A 25,232-nucleotide genomic window follows, 5' to 3' on the forward strand; every position below is an offset into this window, starting at 1 on the left:
CCAGGTCGGCGACCCCAAAACATCCGTTTGATTAAGCTAGCCTGGCCCCATGCCAAAAGAGGGCCCTAACCACAGTAGCCTATACCTGCCTATCCAAAAACAGCCTCCACTGAGTTCAGTGTGCCTTACTCCCAGATAAGTGGTAGAGCAGCCTTCTCCAGCCAATAGTTTGCTTGCAGTTTATAATGAATAAAATACTAAATATTAACACTAAAATTCAATTGGGGCACAGATCGGAAACTGGCGGGGGAGCACGAAATGTTTACTTCTTCCGGGGGGAGGGGCATAACAGAAAATAATTGAGATGCACTGGAATAACCCAAGTCTACATTCAGACTGGCTTTTGAGATAAGGTCAGCCTCTTTGAAGCAGTTTAAGTTTTTCTCTTTTCTCATTCGGCGTCTTCCTTATGCCTTCCTTTCAGTCCACAGAGACCTGAAGCCCCACAACATCCTCATCTCTATGCCGAACGCCCATGGCAAGGTGAAAGCCATGATTTCCGACTTTGGCCTCTGCAAGAAGCTTGCAGTCGGCAGGCACAGTTTTAGCCGCCGGTCTGGAGTCCCAGGCACCGAAGGTTGGATTGCTCCGGAGATACTGAGCGAGGACTGCAAAGAGAATCCAGTATGTCAAAGGCATTTTGCTCGTTTGCTTTGAATCTTTTTTTTTCTTTTTTAACATTTTTAAAATATTTTATTTACAAATATACAATAAATACATATGATACATATAATTACGATTGACAATATAAAACATGGCAAATTACATAGGCAATAATCATATACTTTGACAATAAACCAAGACAAATAAACAAAAAAGTCAATGAACATACAAACATACGAAAGGAAAGAAGGAAAAAAAGAGAAAAGAGGAAAGAGAAGAAAGAGAAGAAAGGAGTGGGCGGGTGTACGGTAGAACTATGTTAAGATTATGAATTAGTTATATTTTCAGCAGCTCATTTCCTTATATCTAATATTTAGAATTATAGATAAGTAAAAGAAAGCGTTGAATAAGTCAAAATAAAGAGGCATTAGAAAAGTTATTCCACTTTTAGGGTAGATATCAATGTCTCTTGCTTCTATTGAAAAAGAAGGAAAGGTTTTATACCAGATTTGTATCTGTTTGAATTTAACAACTGTTGGGACCCTAAAAAAAAGGGACAACTCGCTTAACAAATGTCAAGAATTGTATATATTCAAACAGAATCTTTTTTTTCCTGGGGTTTCCTTGAATTTTAAATAGAATACATATTTATGTGATGAACTCTTTTTCCTTTTTCCCACATGAAGAAGGTGAGAAGCAAGCAGAAGTTTGAAAGTTATTCAAACTTCAAAGCTATTGACCTGGGACAATATTTCCTTCTTGTTAGATCTGATCCGTCTTTAGGATTAAAGTTGATGTTTAATAAGGTCCTAGACTAGACTAGCTCTCTTTAGATAAGTGTGGATTTTGGAGTTCATCCAGAAATTCCTTTTGGAGCTTGAAAGAACATTTCGAATCTCTCCTTGGTCAATTGGGACAGTCAAGTCATCAGCAATCTGATCTTGGTTTGGGTTTCAGCAAAACAGTGGAGATTAACACTGTTTGTAATTGCTGGATTTTTAAAAATAATATTTTACACTTCCAGCTTCTTCTCTTGTCTTTTTCAAAGTTCAAAGTCTTTGAAAACCCACTTAGGCTCTATAGATTTCAATTTTAGAGTAATCAAAGGCCACTGTTCTCATCCCTAATACAGCATTCAAGAATGAATAGCTGTTGACATTATTAGATACATCTTTCAATTTAAGAGAGCACCACACTATGATTTGAGTTGATTTAAACTAAATCTGTTTATTTTCTTTGGGTGGAGTCGTATCATATCTAGAGCTGCACAATGAAAAATAATGTACACTTTAATGCTGAGGAAAGAGAATGTTTCAGATGTGTTTTGAACAAAAAAATAAGGGGGCACACTTAGAAAAGTAGTTTAGGAAAAAGGAATAAAAATTAAAATGTTCAAGAAAGCCCCCTTGTGTCAAACAACATGTACTGCCAACGCAAGAATATCATATATTATTTTGAAATTAATATAGATTAAATTTTTATTACTTATTATGTATTCAGATAAATGCAAGATTTGCCTTGTGCAATACAACCTCTGTATTCACACGTTCTGTAAATTACATGTAACCCTAATATCTTTAGATTTTTAGTAAGATACTATAAATAACCTTGTTGAAATTTTCATATTTTTTATATCTTAGAAATTTATCTTTGTTTAACTTAGCCGACATTCATTCAATCGGTGGACTTTTAAGACTGTCGAACTCCTAAAAGTTGCTCAGTGATTATAATCTACTTTAAAATGCTACATAATAATATTTTTGGGAAATGGTTCTCTTGCAGACCCACACCGTGGATATTTTTTCAGCTGGCTGTGTTTTCTACTACGTGATATCAGAAGGTAACCATCCGTTTGGCAAATCCCTGCAGCGGCAAGCCAACATTTTACTGGGCGCATACAGTCTAGATTTCCTAAATCCAGAGATCCATGGTAAGGAGGTTAGGATTTAGTTGTCTTATTTACCTGTCACTGATTTTTCCTTTATGCAATGCTTCTTTAAGCTGTTTAGCTGTAATTGGATATGCCCTAGTCAGTTATTTCAGGTAAAAGCCGTGCGGTTGATTATTTCCAGGAGATATCCATTTTTAAATTTTTTGATTTGATTTGATTTGATTTGATTTGATTTGATTTGATTTGATTTGTATGCCGCCCCTCTCCGGGACTCGGGGCGGCTAACAGCAATAATAAGACAGCGTATAACAATAATCCAATACTAAGTATAATTAAAAACCATTATTTAAAAGAACATACAACACAAGCATACCATGCATAAAACTATATAGGCCTGGGGGAGATGTCTCAATTCCCCCATGCCTGAAGGCAGAGGTGGGTTTTAAGGAGTTTGCAAAAGACAAGGAGGGTGGGGGCAATCCTAATCTCTGGGGGGAGCTGGTTCCAGAGGGTCGGGGCCGCCACAGAGAAGGCTCTTCCCCTGGGTCCCGCCAAGCAGCATTGTTTAGTTGACCGGACCCGGAGAAGGCCCACTCTGTGGGACCTAACTGGTCGCTGGGATTCATGTAGCAGAAGGCGGTCCCTGAGATAATAACTTAACTTAATAAATTAACTCAATTTTTACCATTTATGCTGTTCTTATTTACTATTATTCCATTTGATTTTTACTAAATTCATCTTCAAATTCTTTTACCCATCCAGCATTTTTATTTTAATCTTTCTGACCTTCTTAGAGATCTTTCCACAACTGGATTGTTTCATTTTAGTTTGGTTTTCCATTTTTTGGACTTGCTAACTGCCCTTTAGTCTTGGGTAGAATCGCCTCTGGTCTGATTGAGATGAGAGATTTTGCTTAAATTGGATGATATCATGCTTCATAATATTCAGCCTTCCCTACAATTGCTAATATTTCTTGCTTTATGATTGATTACCTAGGTTTCTTCCATTTTTCTGGTGCTAAGCCTTTTTTTAAAAAAAACAGGCTTATCCTAATTCTTATCCTTTTTTTTTTGTTTTGGTCTTTCATGTTCTTTCAATTATTCATATCAGAATCAATTTTTTTAAATCTTGTCCTCCAGTCTAATTTTCCACTTTGGGGATGATGATGTTGATGGTGGCTGCTAAACAACAATCCAATCCAATGCAATGTAATCTAGTGCATTATATTTATGTATTACATTTATGTGCCCCCCCCACAACCTCACTCTGAAAAGTGGCCCTGGGTTCCTTGTGCAATTCCCACCAAAAGTGGATTGGATTACATTTGGATTATACAGCAAGCTATACATTGGTTTACTGACAAATATGGTAGCATCCTGGACCAAGCAACTCTTGACAGCGCCATCAACTTTTCCTGCAGGAGCAGTTGAGAAAATTCAGGGAAGGGCTGCCCATTGCTGGCGCTACCGCTGCACTCCCAGCAGTGGGCGCAGGTATGCGTGCATTTGGTGCATGCATGTGCATGCAACGGCATGAGATTCAGCTTCCTGTGCATGCGCAGAAGCCAAATCTCATGCGAGGATGCTTGCACATGCGAGATTTTGCCCATTTTTGGTGTGTTTTCTTCTTTTGCGCATGCGCAGAAGCAAAAAACCCGCTGAAAATGAGCAAAGCGTCGCACACGCGAGTATTCTTGCATTAGATTTGGCTTCATGTGCAGAAGCGAATCTCATGCCGACACGCATGCCTGCCCACCAGTCAGCTAGAGCTGCATGTGCAACTCCATTTTTCCAACGGAGGAGTGCGCACCTGACCATATCAGCTACAGTGCTGCATCTATCCATATATTATTCAGATCAATCATAGAAGAAACCTATTGTTTTTGTGGTGTGTGTTTATATTTTCTTTCTTTCAGGCAGTAGGACTGTAGATTTTAGCTTCCTGTCTCACTAAAGAAAGAAAAATACTGTAAGAAGGCTCTGAATGTTCCAATTTGTTTTCTTTCTTTTTTCCCCCGTAGAGGACATTGTGGCACGTGACTTGATAGAGCAAATGATAAATATGGATCCTCAGAAACGACCGTTGGCTAATTGTGTCCTGAAGCACCCTTTTTTCTGGAGCTTAGAGAAGCAGCTGCAGTTTTTCCAGGTTGGTCATGATTTTTTTTCCCTGTGAACTATTCAACTTTGCGTGCTGTAAATCTGAACTACGTTATACTCAGAAATACAGAAATTTTAATAGCAATAGCGTTTAGACTTATATACCGCTTCATAGTGCTTTTACAGCCCTCTCTAAGCGGTTTACAGAATCAGCCTCTCGCCCCCAATAATCTGGGTTCACATTTTACCCACCTCGGAAGGATGGAAGGCTGAGTCAATCTTGAGCCGGTGGTGAGATTTGAACTACTGAACTACAGCTAGTAATTAGCCGAAGTAGCCTGCAGTGCTGCACTCTAACCACTGCGCCACCCCGGCTCTTGGGACCATTGCTAAGTGACGCAGTCCTAAAACTGGATGTCCTGTGAACACATTGCTTAGCAACCACAATCCTAGCAGTCCCAGTTGACTCATGTTGCATGTGTCATTAAACAGGAAATAGTGGGAGTCCCAGGAAAGTAGCAAAAGCAACGAGAGCATCTTTTCTTTTCTTTTGCCTGTTGGAGAAGCTTTTGAGGTGGGAGTCCCTGTAAGCTGGAGCCAAACTTGATGAGTTATAAATGTCTTTTATTAATTGCAGGACGTGAGTGACCGGATAGAAAAAGAATCTCTAGATGGTCCAATAGTGAAGGAGCTGGAGAGAGCAGGGAGAGCTGTGGTGAAGATGGACTGGAGAGAGCACATAACGGTCCCACTTCAGACAGGTTCAACATTATTTTCCTTACTTGCAGAGAGAACTGCTGTATGTTGTTCTACTCATCTCAAAAGTGGGAATGCAAAAATAGCTCCAGTTAGTTCTAAAAGTCTTAATCTGAATGTTTCTTTGCAGACCTTCGAAAGTTCCGGTCCTATAAGGGGGGCTCAGTGAGAGATCTCTTGCGGGCAATGAGGAACAAGGTATGTGTGTTTTGGAATTGCTGATGGTTTCTCAGATGCGCCTCTGGCTTCTAAACATGTGGACTCGTGCCGAGAGGCTGATTCATTGTCACAGCTGCCTCTCCTATTCACATCAATAGCAATTTTGAAGTTACTATGCAGTTAAATCCAGGGATAATTCTGATCATGGGCCTTCTAAAATGTGTGTTTGAATAGAGTTGGGCTGAATAAATAAGCTGCAGAAGACTTATTAATTAAAACCGGGATCCCCAGGTCGCAGGCCCAGTCCTGGGCCATGGCTTGTTGGGAACCAGACTGTGGAAACGATGAGCAAGCACTCCTGCAAATCTCCATTTGTGTGAGTAGTGCATGCCTACCACTTTGCAAGTGGAGCTACAGGGGCATTCGGCTGCAACCTGGAGGTTGGGGAATCCCAGTTTTAATTACACAGTCTTCTTCCCTCTCTATTGAAACACAATTTTTAGAAAGCATGTCATCAGAAATTGTTCCTGGATTCTCTCTCCCCCACCCCCTCTCCCACGCCACATAGCCAGAAAGGTTAGGGATTAAAAGACCTTCCAACATTGAATGTCAATATGAAAGGCAGTCTCCTGAAGTGACCGTGAGCAACAGCTCTAGGAGAAGAGGATAAAGCACAAATAGTGCTCGCTTAGTAACTGGTTCCAAGTTACAACGGACTTCTCCAGAGCTACTTTCAACTTGCACACACACACATCTTGATTGCACTTTGGGCAGTTGAGAACCGGCTTGCATTTGCAGCCATTTTCAGCATCCTGCAATCCCACGACCATGGTTCTTGGCATGTTTGGCAGTTTCCGTCATTGACTTCCAGGTTTTCAGCAAAAAATGCCCATTAGGGAAAACAGACTTGCTTAATGACCGCCACATTGCTTCATAGCATTTGCTTATCAAACACTGCAAAAAAGATGAGAGAATCGGGCATAGCTGCTCAGAATCTGTTTCGGAGTGAGCGGCATATAAACGCAACAAATAAATAAATAAATAAAATAAATGATAAAATAAATAATAGATTCAATAGAGTTAATAGAGTTGATACATTCATAAATGGTGTTTAAATTTAAGAACTTATAATTTATAATCTAATCTTTACTTCCTAAGTTTCTAATTTTCTAATTGTGTCTGCACTTACATATTTATTTATATATTTACTAGTAACTAGATTTAAATTATTGCTTATTGCTTATTGAATATCATTGCCTATGTTCATTTGATATTAATAGAAGAAGAAACTTCATTATAAACTGCTTGGTTACAAGTACTGTATATGTAGACTTCCAGATATAAAAGTATTGACAGCTATAAGTTGAAAAACAACAGAATATTGAAGTGGAAGACTTGGTGAATGGTGACTTAGGATAGAATTTTTGATATATTAGAAAAGCAAAACAAAATATTAAAAGAAATGTCAAACTCCAGTACAACCACAATGACCATAAAAGGAGGTAGAAAACAGCATGTAACAGGGGCAACTGGGGGTGCTTCCCCAGCAAGCCAAAGATCTATTGAAGATCTATTTACACTAGAGAAAGCAGGGAAAACAGAGAATACAACACTGCTACAAACCATGAACTTAACATTAAATATGGTACAAGAAACGATGGTTAAATTACAGGAAATGATGATGCAGAACCATGCTGAGTTAAAATCCAATATCTTAATATTAAATAGTAGCATGGAATTGATGAGGGGGGATATCAAGAAACATGAAGATCAAATCATAAATAAAATAAATGGTCACATAGTGACCACCTAATGACCCCTATGACTTAGGACCATAATTCCAAGTTCAATTAGGGTCATAAGTCAAGGACTACCTGTATTGTTTCCTGATCAGTTTCCCTCCCATGATGCTATTTGGGACAATGGAGAAAACATTGATCTTTTTCCTAGCAGGGTAAATAGCAGTTGCAAACATCTAATTTAGACCAGTGTTTCCCAACCTTGGCAACTTGAAGATATTTGGACTTCAACTCCCAGAATCTTCAAGTTGCCAAGGTTGGGAAACACTGATTTAGACCAGTGATTTTCAACCTTTTTTGAGCCGCGGCACATTTTTTACATTTACAAAACCATGGGGCACATTGAGGGGGGGGCGCTAAAAAAAGTTTGGACAAAAAAATTCTCTCTTCCTCACTTTCGCTCTACAGTATTTCTCTCTCCCTCTTTCTCTCCCTCTTTTTTTTCTCTCTCTCTCCATCCCTCTCTCTCTTCCTTCTTTCCTCTTTTTTGCTCACTTTCTCTCTCCCTCCCTACTTCCCTCTATGTCTTTCTCTCTCCCACCTTCCCTCCGTCTCTCTCTCTCTCTCTTGCTTGCTTTCTTTCTCTCTTGCTCTCTCTCTTGCTTTCTTTCTCTCTTGTTCTCTTTCTCTCTCTCTTTCTTTCTCTCTCTTGCTTGCTTTCTCTCTTGCTTTCTTTCTCTCTCTCTTTCTTTCTTTCTCTCTCTCTTTCTCTTGTTTTCTTTCTCTCTCTGAGCTTCGCGGCACACCTGACCATGTCTCGCGGCACACTAGTGTGCCACGGCACACTGGTTGAAAAACACTGATTTAGACCATAAAAATGACAGTGGACAAAAAAGAAGAGAGCTTGTTTTTCCAGTTAAAGATCAAGCAGAGCTGCGTTTCTTTAAAAAAAAAAAACAACTCAGGAAAATCAAAGGTTTCTCTTATCTCGGTTACTTTCATCTGATAAAAACGCTCGATATAGTAATGCGGGCAGACTAACAGCAACATTTTAAAAATAACGAATTCCTTATCCGCGCAAGTGACGAGCACATGCCCACCCTTTCTTCTTTCCTCCTCTTCTTGCAGAAACATCACTATCGGGAGCTGCCGCCAGAGGTCCAGGAGACCCTGGGGTCTGTCCCAGACGATTTCGTGGCCTACTTTACGTCGCGCTTTCCACACCTCTTGCTGCACACTTACAACGCCATGCGCATCTGCTGCCTGGAAAGACTCTTCCAGCCTTATTACATGCAGAATTCGGCCAGGCAGCAGGTGCTTCTGGGAGATGCCGTTTGACGTTGTCTTGCGCAATCAGCGGCCGAGGCGTTCGGCCTGCCTTAGCAAACTGCAAACGAGCGAACCCACGCCAAAGCAGCAAAACTCTTTTTGAGAGACAGGTGTCTCAAAACGTGCCTTGTGCTCTGCCTGCTCCGACTCAGGAAGAAAATCCCAGGTGTGAATTCGAACCGAAGGGAGACGGGACGCTGCCAGGACCCAGGTTTCTAAAGCAGGAGCGGCTCGAAGGAGTTTCCCGAGAGGGGAGAAAAAAAACCAAAAACCGAGGTGGGGTATTTCCCCCATCTCACTTGTGGTTCCAAAGAGACCTCTGTCCTGTAGGGTCTTCTGATACTGGTGATCAGGCCTTTTTTTACTGCACAGAATGGGTTTTGTTTTATTGTTGTTGTTGTTTTTAAAGGAGAGAATAACATTGCCAAGCACCTTTGGGATCTCGGGAAGAGAATCCTCTGAACTGTAGCATTCTGTCTCTGTACCACTGCCAGCTTATGGACTTGAAGCAGATAAGAAATAATTTGAAAAGAGCACGTGGGGTAGATCAGACATGCCTGATCCAATGCAGACATGGGCCCCCTTCCTCCCTCCCTCGCCACCGTCCCTCTCTCGGTCTCGAAATACATTTGCGCAGACCTCGAAACAGAAACCTAGAAGATTGACGGCAGAAAAAGACCTCAGGGTCCATCTAGTCTGCCCTTATACTATTTCCTGTATTTTATCTTAGGACGGATATATGTTTATCCCAGGCATGTTTAAATTCAGTTACTGTGGATTTACCAACCACGTCTGCTGGAGTTTTGTTCCAAGCATCTACTACTCTTTCAGTAAAATAATATTTTCTCACATTGCTTCTGATCTTATCCCCAACGAACCTCAGATTGTGCCCCCTTGTTCTTGTGTTCACTTTCACAAACATGTACAACTTCTGTGCAGAGCTACTAGCTTGCAGATATGGAATCGTAACATTAGGCTCTACATGGCTGGAGAAAATTATTGTTCCAATACTATTTCAGGTTTCTTTTCAACAGTGTGAATAGTTGGCTGTGTAATTGAAACGCAAGGATTGACGAAAGTGCTTCATTTCGTTTGTCAGATTAAGACGGTATCTCTGTACTCTTCTCGGGAGTTGTACTGAATCCGGTGGGGCTTGTTTCTGAATAGCCAAGCACAGTATAAGATTGCACTGTAAGAGGTTCGCCCAAATGAACAGTTAGTAGGGAGGAAAAAAAAGATTTGGGTATAAATTACCCTTTAAAAAGTAAAGGGAAACCAGGGTCCTGTTAGGTCATTCAAACCCAGTTTTCTTTACATGTGGGCTCTTGTGGGAAGCACAATGGGTGGGTTTGCTTCCCATGCTGAAGGACGTGGTTTTCCTTTCCAGTATCTTTAAAACTGGAATGTGTAGTTTTTATACGTGCAGAAGTAAGAATCCCCGACGGCGTGCTCCAAAGTTGACCTATTTGTATAATGCTCTTTTACAAAATATTTATTTTGTGTATTTATATTTATTTAATTTTTATCACACATTAGTACCGCATTGAAAATGGTACGGGTGAAACATGCCAAATTGCTCTTTTTCTAATAAAATCAAAGCCCTCTTCAGGCTAGTAATTGATTAAAAATAAAATAAAAAGGGAAAAGGAAAACCATAGAAAGCGTCTTTTCCATTGACTTGTTCACTCTGGATAAATATGTTTTTTTTTAAAGATGAGAGGGTTTTTAATCTACATTCCTGTGCTTATTGTGAGTCTTAAATTAGTAAATTATAAATGGCTAATTGTGTGATCGGGCATTAATATGGGGACTTGGTTTCTGCTTTGTCTTTTGTCCTGTTTATTTAGGGCTTTCTATTACAGGGAGACTTCCCCCATCCCCCTAGTTTTAGGATATGCAGTGAATATTAAGGTAAGATATCCAAAGAGAAACATTACAGGATTTCAAAGCTTGAAAATAACGATAGCCTTTACCTAACTTAATTGAAATCATATTTTTGTAGTTCTATTTGTACAGGACTTTTATATTTCTTCTGAATAAAAGCTTTACACAAATCAAGAATAAAAGTAGATTTTTTTGAAACAGTTGTATGTTCTCCTTTATTTCAAGTTTCTGTGCACAGCTTCCTTTTCCTTTGAGTGAAGGCCTTGAAGCCCTTTCACCACCCCCTACACTCTTGTAAGAATCTACGCAGCTTTTGTAAACCAAAGACCTGACCAGAATCAGTCATAGCTTCAAGCTTGAAACAAATGGTTAGATGTTGTGGTTAGCTCTAGCCCAGCTCCTGCCCCAAGGAATGTGCAGGTGGATGTGGGGGAAACATCGACATGCCACAGGCCTGTTTTGCTCCCGATGGAATCTGCCGACAAAGCCTCCTCTGACCAAGGAAGCGTGAGTGACAGGGAAGAGGGGAGTTTGGCAGACAGCCCAGGAGATCAATCATCTGCATCATCCTTGGATTCTGAACAAGAATTGACACATCCACGCAGGCGTAGAGTGATGCATAGGAGACAACAACTGAAGGATTATTACAAGAGAAAATGAGGCCACCTGTGGTTGGGTGGGGCTGCTGTAATTAGTGCTACAGATAAAAAGAACAGCGTGCTGGTTTAGCCTTGTGGCAGTTTTATTTGATTCATTGTTTCGTCAAGATTGTGGTTTTTGTGCTGTTCAAGATTGTGTGTGGACTTTCTGGACTTTAGAATTTGACTCAATTTCCCAGTTATTGGGTGAGCAATTGGATTGCATTTCACCTGTGCCTTGTGTGTACCAGAAAATCCCTTTGACATTTAAAAAGGGAGATGTTTCTGTTTTTCTGTTTATAAAAACTTTTGGGTTTTCCTTTTATCGTGTGGTGTGTGTCTTCCTGGACTAATTACCCTGTAATTACGGGCAGTTGAAACACGCCAGCAGAACATTAGATAACTTAATAATTATGTTGATTTTTTGAGCCTATTTGGAATTGCGCCAGGGTTGGGCTATGGCCTGGATGGGGGGGAATACAGTGGGGTAGCAAAAATGGAGCTCCACCCCAGAGCACCCAATTTGCACTGAAAGATGTTGAAAGAAAATGCAGGGCGTCCTGCATAAGCCATGCCCACAGTGTGGTAGTAAAATATTTGGTAGCCCTTCACTGAATTGGGCTGTGAGCAGCCGGCTGGCATATACATGCAGCTCCACTTGCACCATCAGCACCCCAAAGTATTCTGTTCTATCACACGTAAATTGAGTCGTGCACCTACAGGGCAGCTTGTCACTCAGGTGGCCCAGTTCCCCTCTCCCCTATCCAGCCAGGCCACCAAGCCACCTGCTCCCAGTGCTCCAAAGATGGAGGCTGAGTGGGACAAGCGCACCATGCCCAGCTTCACTGATTCACCAAGGCTGCCTGTGGGGGACACCTAATCCACTTTTGAAGCATCGAGCAGCTTCGTTGAGTCTGAAGTGCAAGACTGCAACCCCCAAACGCTTCACTTCTCCAGGCCAGAACCTTCTGCAAATGAGCAAAAGAACTTGGAGATTTTGTACTCCTTTGCAAAAGTTTTTGGTGCGCAGAAGCCTGAAGGATTGTGAAACTGAGCTCCAACAGCTTTTTTCTTGTGTGAGTAAAGCTGCACATGTGCTGGCCCACCACTCATGCAGCCTGGTTCCTCGCCCCCGCTTCCCCCCCCCTAACCAGGCAAGGTTGGGGACCGCTGCACTACGTGTATACATTGGCCATACTATGGAAAGTTACACCAAGTCCTGTATTTCTGCACATAACCCTCTTGCAAAATTTAATCTCCTATTATTCTTTTGGACTGTAGGGAATAGATTTATTCAGAAGTTTTAACATTAAGGTTTACTTGGCAGAAGAAATATTTTAAAAGATAACACTGTGGCTTCATCTTGCAAAATATTAAAAAATCAGATGGGTAAGATGTTAAGATTTGACTCAACCAAAACACTGACAAACAACAATATTTTTTTAAAATAATAAAAATAGCTCTTAAACTCTTATATGAGTGATTGCGTGATTTGTATCCAAAGAAAGATTCAGAGGCGGTCGTGCTTAGGAGGCCTCTAGCATTTAAAATCCAAACTCTTTTCTATTTGGTGTAAAATACATTGAAATAATCCTATTTGGATGGAAATCCACTTACAGTTAGGGGTTATGGTTAATGTGCAAGACAAGCTTAGGAGCCGTGGTGGCACAGTGGTTAGAATGGGGGATTGCAGGCTAACTCTGCTCTCTGCCAGGAGGTTGACTCCTCCATCCTTCTGAGATCAGTAAAATGAAGACCCAGATTGTTGAGGGGCAATATGCAGACTCTGTAAACTGGAGAGAGGGCTGTGAAAGCACTGTAAAGCACCATATAAGTCTCAGTGCTATTGCTATATCAGGCCAGACATTCCTTGGAATTAGATGGGCCTGTGAACTATTATTATTATTATTATTATTATTATTAATTAGATTTGTATGCCGCCCCTCTCCGTAGACTCGGGGTGGCTCACAACAACAAAAACAATGTAATAACAAATCTAATAATTTAAAAAAACACTAAAACCCCCATTATTAAAACTTCCTTATTAACACTTGGGTTTGGCACACAAACCCACTCTGACCATTTGACTTCCAGCTGAAATGAAAAAATTAAGCAGAGATAGTCCTCAACTTAGAAACATTCAGGGATCACTTGAAGTTACAATGCCGAAAAAGGGTGATTTATGACTGTTTTTCAAACGCATGTACTTTGCATTATCCTGGTGGTCACAATTTTGGGTGCTTGACAACTGGCTTGAATTTACAAGGGCTGCAGCATCCTGAAGAGCCTTGGTGGCACAGTGGCTAGTTAGAGTGTAGTACTGCAAGCTACTTCTGCTGATCACAGGCTGCCAGCAGTTTGGCAGATCCAATCTCAGTAAGCTCAAGGTGAACTCAGCCTTCCATCCTTCCAAGGTCGGTAAAATGAGGATCCAGATTGTAGGCTTACACTGTAAACCGCCTAGAGAGGGCTGTAAAAGCACTAGGAAGCTGTATATAAGTCTAAATGCTAATGCCATTGCTATCCTGGGGGTCACATCATGATCACGCTACCACCTTCTGACAAGCAAAGTCGATGGGGAAGCCAGATTCACTAAACAACCAGGTTGCAAACTTAATTGCAATGATTCACTTAACGACTGTAGCAAGGAAGGTGGTAAAATGGGACAAAACTCAGTAACTGTCTTGCTTAGCAATGGAAATTTTTGGCTCAATTTTGATTGTAAAGTTGAGGACTACTTGTGAGAATTTCTGGTCCTGCTTGCCACCTGCTTGGCTGACTCAAGTCCCCGGAGGCGAGGGAAGAAGGAAAATAAGGGGAAGGGCAGAAAGGCCCCTCGGCTGGTCCCTGCAGGTGAGCAAAAGTCAAAACTCTGTTCTTTCCTTCTCCCTTCCCAACCTTTTCTTGGGTGCATTTCTTTTTCGGGGTAGTGGGGAGAATTTGCACTGCAAACACAATTTCCCATGGAACAGCTGGTAATCTCTTCTGTTTTTCCAAGACCTGCCTTCAACTGGCCTTATGGCTTTGTGGCACATGACTTCCATCCTCCCTCGTAGAACTCCCTCCCTCCCCTTCTCAAAAGAGAATGGCGGGAGTCAAATAAAACCTTGCAAATGAAGGCGGGATGTTATGTTAAGGTTTGACTCTCTCTGTGCTCTGGGGAGCTGAAGAGGATTTGGACTTCTGTGTACCATTTGGATTGCCTCCCTATAGCAAAATCCCTGCTTGCAAATTCAGGGCCAAGACCTCATGTGCCCTATGCAATTATCTAAAGGGCTCTGGTACATCGCCAGGAGAGGGCTTGAACCCCATCAAAAGATTGGTGGCGATGCGCAATGTGACATAAAGACAAATCCAGTTGTATACAGATAGTCCTCGACTTGCAACAAGTCATCTGGTGATTGTTCAAAGTTACGACGGCACTGAAAAAGTGACTGACGGCTGTTTTTCACACTTACAACTATAGCGGCAGCCAGAGGGTCATGTCATCAGAATTCAGATGCTTGGCGATTGACTCATGTTTATGGTGTTGGCAGTGTCCAGGGGTTCTTCTCTTAGCTGATGATCCACCTCAGTGTTTATTGAGGAGAATGACACCTATAAGCCTCTTGGGTTTTTCTTAAAGTTCTCCCTTTAGAGTCCCACCCTTCCTTGCCACCATTATCAATATTTTAGGAAGCGCTTGCGTTCTGCCCTAAAGCACAAAGAACTTCAACGAGACCTGAACCGGAGTCTTTATCAAGTGTGGAGAAATCTCTGAAGTGCTGGGACAATGTAGAAGAGGACCTTTTTTAAAAAAAAAATTAGAAAATCATTACAGGGATGAATATAGTGAGGACTGTACATTTGTTTTAATAACTGAAAACATTTAGACGTTCACTGTCAAAACAGCTGGGTCATCAAATATTTTTCTCACTCCCTTCAAATCGTTTTAATACAAGCAGTTACTTAAGACTCAAGGAGGAGCTGAAGTTCACATGAAAACAAAATAGAAAAAAAAGAAAAATTATTATTATTATTTATTAATTTGTATGCCGCACTTCTCCAAAAACCCGGGGTGGCTACCCTCCCACCTCCCAAAAAATAAAACCAAAAGCTCACACTGAGGAAAGGTATGAATCTATCAATTTATATATATATATATAAATTGGCTAGCTGATGAGGCCAAAATAAGGCCGAAATAGATCTATCCTAGTCTCCCTTAATTTTCAAATTCAGCAAAAAAACATGTGAGATATATATATATATAAATATATATAAATATACAGTATATGGGTTTCTTCCCGTGTAGGATTTGGAAATTTCTGGCGACGTTTCGACGAGGTCCCACTCGTCATCTTCAGGCTGGTGTGTCTGTCCTTGTTCTAGGGTGAACACTTGTTCTAGTGTTCGCCCTAGAGCAAGGACAGAAACATCAGCCTGAAGATGACGAGTGGGACCTCGTCGAAACGTCGCCAGAAATTTCCAAATCCTACACGGGAAGAAACCCAAATATAACAAGACCATCCTACCTGTACCCATGAAAATCTACGAAAACAAATGGAAGAAAGGAGGTGAACAACACAGAGATTGCAAGATGGCCTATCCCCGTTTCAACCAAAACGTCAGGTCTTCAGTGGCAAGAGATCCTGTCACTAAACCCAGACTCTTTGAAAGTCTCAACGTTCTTGTAAACAGATGCCATCTATGTGGGTGTTGTGAATCCATGATGAGGTGTGTGGAATGACACACTTATGCACACACGCAACTGCCTCCACTATGCAAACTATCAAGCTATCATTGCCGTGTACATACTTTGAACCTGTTATTTCCAGAACTAAAAGCTAATCTACCCCAAAGGAACGGACATTTTCCAGTTTGTCATCTATCAAACCAATACAATTTAAATTAATTATATTCCAGGTGCCTGGATCTCCACCTTTCTATAGCAAGAAAAAGAGTGCGAAAATTCAGGCTGGCTCAGTCTCTGCCCCTTCATCAGACCAAGCTAAGGAAAATGGTCCTCCACTCCATGTTGTCAGGGAAAGAACTGTTATTTTCCCTCTGCTCAGCCAGCCAATAGACTCTGTAATCCACAGGCTGGAAAATTTGCTGAGTTCTTATACTCAGAAGCATAGTTGGAGGACTTACAGGGAGAACAGACAAGCAGCAAAACAGAAATAAGAGAAGAGAAAAAAAGCTTCTGAGACCTCTGTGTTTTCCAAATGGTTTTGTTGCTTGCTTTTCTGTTATGCTTGGGCTCTGTTTTCACTGTGAAAGGACAGCCCCTGCTCCTGCTAGCAGACAAATGGCCAGCCCAGGTTATAGTCCTTCCCCACGAACTTTCCAGAGGCTTCAGGTTCCACCTCTGGGATCAGTATCGTTCTTTTTGCTTTGACTTTCAAACAGGCTGTGTGCTCACCCTTGGCTTAGGAACAACATGGCCTAGACTGAATGATGGCACTTCCACTGAACGTGGGTTAGTGAGGCATGGCTGTTATTCTCATACTCTGGGAGGCTATGGGGTAAGTCACCATGGGAGTAGTGGCATGGCTCATGGTAATGCCCCCCATCGACACAGCCACCGGCGCTACCGATACAGCCACAGGGGCCATGGATACAGGGGGAGCCATCCCCTGCGCAATGGTCTGAGCCAAAGCGGCCGACAGCGGGGTGATTTCAGGGTTCATGGGAGGGGCTGCGTTGCTCGGGGGTGCCGCCTGGGCTCCGGCGGGGGCTACCAAATCCTGCTGGGAGACGGGACGCGGCTGCAGGGCTTGGCTGCTCAGAGTCGTGTGAGTTTGGGCGATGCTGTGGTTATAGTTGGTCACAGTGCCCACGGTCGGAGCCAGAGTCTGCTCGGTGGCCGTAGCCGTGGAGTTGAGTGTCATCACTTTGGCTTGGTTGCGGAACTGGGCGTTCTGGTCCAAGAGGACCTCGTTGGTGGCCAGGAGGTTGTTGACCTGCTTTTTGAGGTCCTCGATCCGTTTGCGGAGCATGATGTTCTCTTCTTCCAGGAGACGATATTCCACCGTGCGCGGAGTCGTGAAGTTGTACTCGTAGGTTTCAAAGTGGAGCCCGTCCACTCGCCTCCGTTTCAGCACAGGGTCATGGTCATCATAGCATCGGTCAGAGTCATACATGGGGTCATAGGGGTCATAGCGACGCACGGGGGTAGTGATGCCCTGTTCCCGGGTAGCCAGGCCCCGGGCATTGTATTCATAATCCCGCTGCAGGTGCTGGAATTTGCACTTGGCACCACGCTGGCAATCCCCCTTGAGAAAGTCTCGGCAGATGGGAACCTCTTCCTTGCTGTTGGGGAGGTCGGCTGGGGACAGGCCCAGCCCGGCTGCCACTTTCTGGCGGAGGCGCGGGGGAAGCTCCCCGGTTTTTTTGTAACAGTCTTCGTCCTCTTTGGTGCCGTGGATGAAGCGGCAATTGATGCGGACACACTCCTTGTTCTGGAAGTCATGGCAGAAGATGAACTCGTTCTTGCTGACCCCTAGGTTGGTCACCTCGTTCATGTCCGGGTGGCGGAAGCGGCAACGTTTGCCCCGCTTGCAGACGTTGCGAAGGAAGTCGCGGCAGATGTTGTCGGCGTTGGCGCTGGCCTCATCGCTACTGCTACCGTTATAGGTGTCGCGGTCAGGCATTTTCTTGTCACAGCTGCGCCCTTCAATCAAGCAACTGTGCAGGAGACCAAGTAAGGGATGAAAGGAGAAAGAGGCCATGAAACAGGTCTCATGTTTTTACTTATTTGTAGTTAAGATTCATACATTGCATTAACCCTCCTTTTAAAAAGGTCACAGAAACAACCAACTGGGTGATTGAAATATTTGTACCGTACAGTTTACGAACAACTATGGTTGGGTTAATGCAGTGTTTCTCAATTATTTTCGGTTACACTCCCCCAGGAAGAAGCAAACATTTTGCACCCCCAACTCTCCACCACTGAATTGCAACCCACCCTGCCCAACCTGCCATCCCTAAATTGCACCCCACCCCGATACCCGCATCCTACCTGACACTTGTATCAGTACCTCCATTACATTCCTTGGTGATGTGTCCAGGGCAGCCCGTTCTAAAAGAAAAGGTCTCAAGAGTTTGAGAAGTTTGAACTCACGAGATTTTTTTTTTAGAATGGGCTGCCCTGGACACAACTTTGAGGAATGCAACAGAGGTATCGTTACAAGTATCAGGTAGGACGCGCATCCTACCCCGTGGCAAAAAAACCCCAAGTTCCCCAGGATCATGTGACCCCCCCTGGCGTAACTCCATGCCCCCCACTATTTAGAAGCACTGCATTAATGCAACATGCTAAGCTAAAATCAAATTGTGTTATGGATTAGTGAAAAGTGTCAATATAGGTTTTTTACCTATAGATAATTTCCCTGACCGGTATTTCATTTTACAGGATTTAATTAGATTACAGGACCTCAATACCACTATTTTAATATTTTTCTCCTATTCTGCCAAAGGGAAGGGGATGAATATAGAATTTTATTTTACTATCATATCTTCTTTTGGTTGTTTTTACAATTCTCACTTTTTATTTTAACTTGTTATATAGGTTGCCTTTGATTATGGTAGTGCCGATTGTGAATCCTACAAAATGGTGACAAAGTGGTATTTCTAGGGCAAACAGGGTAATTGGTTCCAATTCAACAGAAATAGGCAATGAAATTTTTTAAATAGAAACATTGACATGTGTATTTATGAAACAGTAAAAAATTAAAAGTGTACTTACAACTTCTATTTTTAACAAGTCAGAGATATAGAAATATTTGTTATTTTTCAAACACATTCCAGAATAGTTAATGGCCCAAGACCTAAAGAGAAGAAAGGCACAAAAAACTGAGATGTGTTAAATTCTAAACACACTTAATATTGTGCTTGTGCCTATGTAACTAAGCATGAGGGAAAAATCAACACTTTCTTACACAATCCTAGTCTCAATGTTTCAAACCATCCCAAGGCCTTCTCAGCTTCCAATTTGACAGAGAATACCTGAAAATCTGCTACAGAATCTTCAAGTGTTGCAGAGAACAGAATGCTTTAAAATCTTCTCGATGTGCTTAGTATATGTCTTGTTGTACCACACTTGTTCTTAACTAATTTCACCCAAACTGAAAATAGGATGTGCTCAGTTTTCCTTCTAGGATTTACACAGAGGAAAGCCAAGTATCACTGAGCAAGCCTATCAATTAACTTTAGCCTATCTATTAACTTTAGGGAAACTTTTGGAAATAGTTTAAGGGCAGACTAGATGGACCATGAGGTCTTTTTCTGCCGTCAATCTTCCATGTTTTGAAAAATCCCTTAACATTTAACCCTAACATAAGAAAAGAACTAAGTTATTTTATCATGCCACCGTTGTATACTTTTTAAAATATCAAAATTCTGATGTTATAGTTCAATAACATAATTAATGAACACAACGGCGTCCCATCCACACCTTGCCAGGACAAGAAGCACCAAGGCAAGATCTACAGTCCCATCAAATATATTATATTTATGAACTGAGTCAAATGCTGATGACAGGACATACATTGAAGCATTGCATATTTCTTAAAAACAAAGCTTTTTGCTTTCAGTGGTGAAGGTGCATTTCGCTTATGGCAGAAATACAGCGACTTCTCTCGTTTGTTGTTGAGCTTTCTTGCAAATTATTCTCCAGCTATCTTTGTACAAGATCTTGAACACAGTACTCAAGTCTCCAGGAGGAAAACCTTGGAAGAATTAAAGACGAATTCCCCGAGAATGAAATATCGAGGCAGAGCTCAGTTAGCTTTGCGGGGGGGGGGGGGGGGGGCAGAGGACCCTGCTGGGACCACCAGAAGGGAAGCCGGGGGTCCCTGTCAGAGGAGGCCTCGGGAAGGAGCTCGACAAAAGGGGCTCCCGAGGCTCTCAGAGGACGCGCCTTCCGCTTCTAAGGGAAAATGGGGGACGCTGGAGCCCCACGAGGGAGCCGATCCCCACCACCACACACACTTCCCCCCTCCACCCACTCACCCTCACTCCGACCTCTCCTGCGCCAAACAAAGCGCAACCCCTTCCGGTCGCACTCTTCCCCTCTTGCCGCCGCCGGAAGTACTCTATGCTCCGTTTGCCAGCCCGGGCCGTCGACCGAAGTGTCCGGCTGTCAAGGTTGCCATAGCGACGAGTTTCTCTTCCTCCGCTTCCGCCCTGTTACTCGAGGGACATATTGGAACCGGAATTGCGAGCGAAATAAAATAGGCGGGACACCCAATCTCCTCGGCCTCCGTTACCGACTCCGAACTTATTTTGTGGCGGGAAACCCTCATGCGCAAGGCTACGGCAAAGCCCGTCCCCTGCTTTATGCAAATTCATATTGAAGAGAAAGCAATTCTTGCTCTAGTTGTCAGCGACCGTCTCCACCGCGGAAGGGCGCGGGGTGGAGGGGAGCGACTTTTATAAAATGAGGAAAAGATGAACGCGGCCAAGCATTCCTAGGAGCTTTTATAAAATCTTACCGGGGCAAGTAGCTTTACTAACTTGGCAGGGATCACCCACAAGAAAGTACTCCTGGGGGGGGGGGGGCATTTATACTAGTTTATAGCAGTAGAAATGTTTTCCATGTGATGACCCTTTGGACAAAATTTGTTGTTTCTGAGCATTAGTAAATTTATAAGAAACATGACAATCATGTTCTTTCCAAACTCTACCACTGAATAATGTATGAAATGTACTATACAGGAGGCATGATCAAGCCTCAAAACTGGCAATTTTCTATTGAATGGTTCTTAACTTTTAAAGTGGAAGTTTGCAATGACAAGACCCATTTTGGAAATCACTATATTATAGCCATGCATTCTCTTTTCTCAAATCACGCAAGCTTTGAAATCATTGATATGGATAATTGTGCCATAGATCAAACTTTACAGAAATTTCAGTGTAATATCCAAGTAGGCTTAAGTCAATTATACTGCATTTGACTTCGTCACTTATGCAGTCTGTTTTCTAACATCAACTTACCATCACTTTTACAGTGGATATTACTTCCAGAGATATCAGAAATCTATTTACCAGAACCTATTACTATAATAAAACAATTTGTTTTTAATACATGCACTGTATGTAGAGGTATCTATATCTTTTATGACTGCAAACCAGTTATTTTGTAAGATTGGCAGCCAATAAATTTTATAAATACTATACCCATTAAGATTAATCAGGCCATGGAAACAAGCAATAAAACAAACTTTTCAAGATTTCTAGTAGTACCATTTTTGAATAGTAAATAAATGCAATCTATCCGTTCTGCAAATAAACTCATTTGATCTTAGAAAAAAATGGGGCAGATTTCATAGGTCCCAGAATCATCTAAGAAAAGTCTGCTTCCTCTACTTTAGTATAAAAACACCCAAAGAGTAGAACTGAAAGTTAGGACTTTTTTTTTAAATGAAGAAATGGTGCTATTTAAGATTCTAAGCAGAATGCCTTTCCTTCAAAAGCATTTTAAAAATCTGAATATCATTAGACTGTTTATCTATTATACAATTATCACAACTCAAAACATCAGCTGGATTATGTAGAATGGTTCTCATTAGAAAACCATAAATGAATTTTTCCAAAGTAAAACTGAAGTCATCTAGACACATTTGTGTCACCATAATTTTAAAATCTTTTTACTGAAAAATCAACATTAGAAAGAAAAACATGTAGAATTCCCCCAAAAAGGGATTTTTATTTGATACAGTTGCTACATCAAGCCACCAAGGACAAGATCAGTCCAGAATAGTAAAGCTCGGGGATGCCATCCTCAAAGGATCACTGCTCCCAGGCCTGAAGATGGAATCTCCTGAAGATAGGGCAAGAAGTCATCTAGCAGCAGCAAAGAGAAGGCATTATCTGGAAGTCCGCTCCCCAAGGCTCCACCCTTCCATGCTGTTTTGCAGCTTTAGTAGCACTGTGAATGATGTCTACTTGGACCTCTGCCTCATCTTTCTCCTTTTGCGCTTCAGCCTAGAAAAAAATAAGATTAACTGAAAATCCTAAAGTAGCATCACTATTTTAACAGTTTAAATTAAGCCTCAGTGAATTTGTTAAACATAAAAATAGAACTTTGAAGATAGCGTATAGGATGAGGGAATTGAGATATAGAACTTACTCATATCTCCAGAGCAATTTTCTGATCAGCAAATTAAGACTGAACACTTTAAAAGAAATCAAATAGAAATTCCAATAACCAATATTGGAATATTTAGTTTAATAATTGTTATTTCTCTTCTAATAGAAACCTCCACAGCATAGGGAAAAAAGCAAACCCATTATGAATTTCCTGATCAACAGGTTTGATGATTACAGACTCAGTTTTCTTGATAGCATTACTGAAGTTGATTCCCAGAAATTCTCAGATGTTCTAGCCAATCCAAATCAGTCCAAAAATTGACTCATGGCATTTTTTATTTTTATCTATCCAAAAAACTTATGCTATGAAATATTTAAAGCATTAAAAAACCAAACTAATCCTAATTTCTTAAAGCCATCCAACTATAGAAACATACAGATACATTAATAAACCTGGTTTGAGGTATACTTGGGCACATTCTTATTAAAACTCCTGAACTTATGAAACAAAGATGTCAATTTGCTGGCCCCTGAAATGTTCAGTCTTAAGCTTTTAACCTGTGCAGACATATTGAAGATTATTCATTTAAAACTATACAATTACAAGCAACTGGATAAAATATGGACACTACAGACACTAGTTTTGAAGTTAGTCTTGTTTCTCAAATGTTGCTTTTAGCTGTCCCTGCACCCTACACAGAACTATTGCTTACTGTTACAATTTCAAGACTAACAGACCTTGCAATTCTAATTATATTTCTACAATCAATTATTTGACAGAAGTTTTCACATTTGGATGCACAATAGTAAAAAAATTCTGCTTTAAGGTAGTCAGTTGCAATCCCAGGTACAAAGGAATATGAATATGCATAGACAGGTTCATTGTTCAAGTCACCTAAGTTTCTTACTTCAACCATGAGCTTTGACAAACTACTACTTAATTTTAAATAAGACAGATAAAAAATGTCTTACTAGAGATTAAAAATTAAAAACACCTAATAGTTTTTTAGAACAAGCAAACACAATAAAGTAAAAAACATATGCTCACATACCTGCGCATTCGCTTCTTTCTCCACTAAAAATTGTGGGAAGAAAAAAAAATCACATTAGAATTTCCGATTACAGCAATGATACAAAATAAAATATTACACATTTAAAATTGCATTTTGCAAAATTTCAACAAGTGTAGAAATGAGCAAAAAGCTGTAAGCTGCAAGTTTTTCAGTATGAAAATTAATTCTGCATTTAAATCAACATGGTGTATATATATATTACCCAATACATCTATATTTGGGTACAGTATCTACAAAGCCTCTTGTAGGCTACTGCAGAGCAAGATTTACTTATGCGTAATAGCCATTCAGGTTAGTGATCCATTAATATATGCTTCATCAGAGGCCCAGAGAATTCAACGGGGCCATTATCAAAGGATGCGATGGAAAGGTATTAAAACTAAAAGCTAAACATCTCCATTTAAATGAAAGCTTTTTCAGACGAGTTCCCATGTTTAACGTATTATTTAGACGGCTTTAAAAAAACCTCCTAGGCTCCTACTGTCATTCTTCAACGCTGCCTACGACACGCTCCCTTTAAAAAAAAATACTTAAAAGTAATCTAGGCCTCAACCCGGAGTTTAGTATAGAGGCTCAGAACAGTTTTATTCCGCGAGAGCCACTCCACCAGTATTTTCAGTTGGTTTCAAAGCGTCCCTCCGTCACCTAAAGTGAAGGCCCTCGCTTACTTCATGGCCACCCATCGAAGGGAGTGTTGAAGCAAGCAAAACTCACATCCGACCCATTTTCGAGCTCGAGACACAACTCACCTTAGCTCTCATAGTGGGGCGAGGCCCCCGGGGTCACTCCTTAGAAATAGACGGCCAGGCTACGGATGGATGGCGACGGATCGACGAGACCGCGCCAACTACCACCAAGCGCCTCACAAACAAAATGGCGCCGTCGGCAAACGGTAGAAAGGCCTAGGAAAACCGTCGCTCGCTATTTATAGTTTGCTTTATGAGAGGGCGGGGCGAGGTAAGTACGTGCCTGCCGCGTTGCAACATGGGAAATGTAGTTCGTATCCGTAAAGGCACGTGGAGGGGTCTCTGCATTTTCCGGTCTGTATCGTTTTCCGCCATTTTGAATTTAAAGCAACTTTTACTAGAATTCTATTCCCGGGAAAACAGTTTATGATTAAAAGTGAACAAATAAAAACAGAATACAGCAAAACTTTTCTTCCAGGAATGAAACGCTATTCATCCAGCACAATCTGCCCCGTTTGTGTACAGAAGGTACATAAAATACTTTATGAAATACTTCGTCAGTTTAAATACCTACTTAATCTAATAAATCATTAGCTGGAGACCCGTGTTTAAAACAGAATTCCTTAGCATAAGCGCTTGTTAATACAGTAATAATTTAGGAAATACTAATGCTCTGAAGGTCATTTCAGAAAAAACTTTCTTAGTGAGCATCTAGAAGCCAAGAGGAATATGGTGGAAAATTTCAAGTTTGTAGGCTTTGCAGTTCTGAAGATATTTGTGGTTTTCGCGCACACACACACATTTACTCTATCTACCTAGCTTTGCTGCCCTGCACAATAATAAACCATTATTTTTTTATTTGCAACCCTTATATTTTACAAATTATTGTAAGAGAGGGTTAGGATTATTTACTAAATTAATATATGGTCTCATTTCATGACTTGGTGGATTAGCAAACCCCATAAGATCCTCGGACCTAAAACCCACTAATTCAATATTTATTAAACTACTGTCTTGGGAATAAGAAAGCTGAGTACCCAAGAACAGAGAAGTCTGTTATTTTATACAGGAGAACTGCACATACTGTTGACAAGATCGGGAGGTATCAAAATTGTTTTAAGCCTTGATAAATAAATCCCCCCCCAAAAAACCCTTCAATAAACACTTTACACATTTACAATGGCATCCTGTGTAGAGCAACTAATAACAGAGTTGAAAGGGGCCTTGAAGGTCTTCTAGTCCAGTGTTTTTCAACCAGTGTGCCGCGGCAAACTAGTGTGCCGCGAGACATGGTCAGGTGTGCCG

At 41.3% G+C, this 25,232-nt stretch overlaps 2 protein-coding genes and 1 long non-coding RNA gene across 6 annotated transcripts in view; 1 reads left to right on the forward strand and 2 right to left on the reverse strand.

The window, feature by feature from the left end:
• Nucleotides 1-10,658, forward strand: part of ERN1 (endoplasmic reticulum to nucleus signaling 1) — a 111,603-nt gene extending 100,945 nt beyond the window's left edge. Inside the window, exons 17-22 of the mRNA XM_070740367.1 lie at nt 425-624; nt 2,386-2,533; nt 4,515-4,642; nt 5,231-5,354; nt 5,480-5,547; nt 8,376-10,658. Coding sequence (XP_070596468.1) covers nt 425-624; nt 2,386-2,533; nt 4,515-4,642; nt 5,231-5,354; nt 5,480-5,547; nt 8,376-8,585 — 878 coding nt within the window. The 3' untranslated portion in view covers nt 8,586-10,658. The remainder of the gene's footprint in view (nt 1-424; nt 625-2,385; nt 2,534-4,514; nt 4,643-5,230; nt 5,355-5,479; nt 5,548-8,375) is intronic.
• A 5,231-nt stretch (nt 10,659-15,889) lies between these two features.
• Nucleotides 15,890-20,160, reverse strand: ZC3H10 (zinc finger CCCH-type containing 10). 4 transcript variants are annotated; one of them, XM_070735986.1, is made up of 3 exons: nt 20,090-20,160; nt 18,825-18,906; nt 15,890-17,764 (listed from the first exon to the last, which is right to left on the reverse strand). In XM_070735986.1, the coding sequence occupies exon 3, from the start codon at nt 17,728-17,730 to the stop codon at nt 16,558-16,560; it is 1,173 nt and encodes a 390-aa protein (XP_070592087.1). In that variant the 5' UTR covers nt 17,731-17,764; nt 18,825-18,906; nt 20,090-20,160; the 3' UTR covers nt 15,890-16,557. The 4 variants fall into 4 exon arrangements, with proteins under 4 accessions (XP_070592087.1, XP_070592085.1, XP_070592086.1 ...); XM_070735984.1 differs by having other exon boundaries at nt 19,666-20,104; XM_070735985.1 differs by lacking the exon at nt 20,090-20,160 and adding an exon at nt 19,626-19,860.
• Nucleotides 20,161-21,886: 1,726 nt separating this feature from the next.
• On the reverse strand, nt 21,887-24,115 carry LOC139161352 (uncharacterized). The gene is made up of 3 exons (XR_011558096.1): nt 23,991-24,115; nt 23,221-23,243; nt 21,887-22,063 (listed from the first exon to the last, which is right to left on the reverse strand). It is a non-coding gene; the product is annotated as an uncharacterized lncRNA (long non-coding RNA).
• Nucleotides 24,116-25,232: the final 1,117 nt, after the last annotated feature.

The sequence above is a fragment of the Erythrolamprus reginae genome, chromosome 2 (genome assembly GCF_031021105.1).
Source record: "Erythrolamprus reginae isolate rEryReg1 chromosome 2, rEryReg1.hap1, whole genome shotgun sequence".
Lineage (NCBI taxonomy): Eukaryota > Metazoa > Chordata > Lepidosauria > Squamata > Dipsadidae > Erythrolamprus > Erythrolamprus reginae.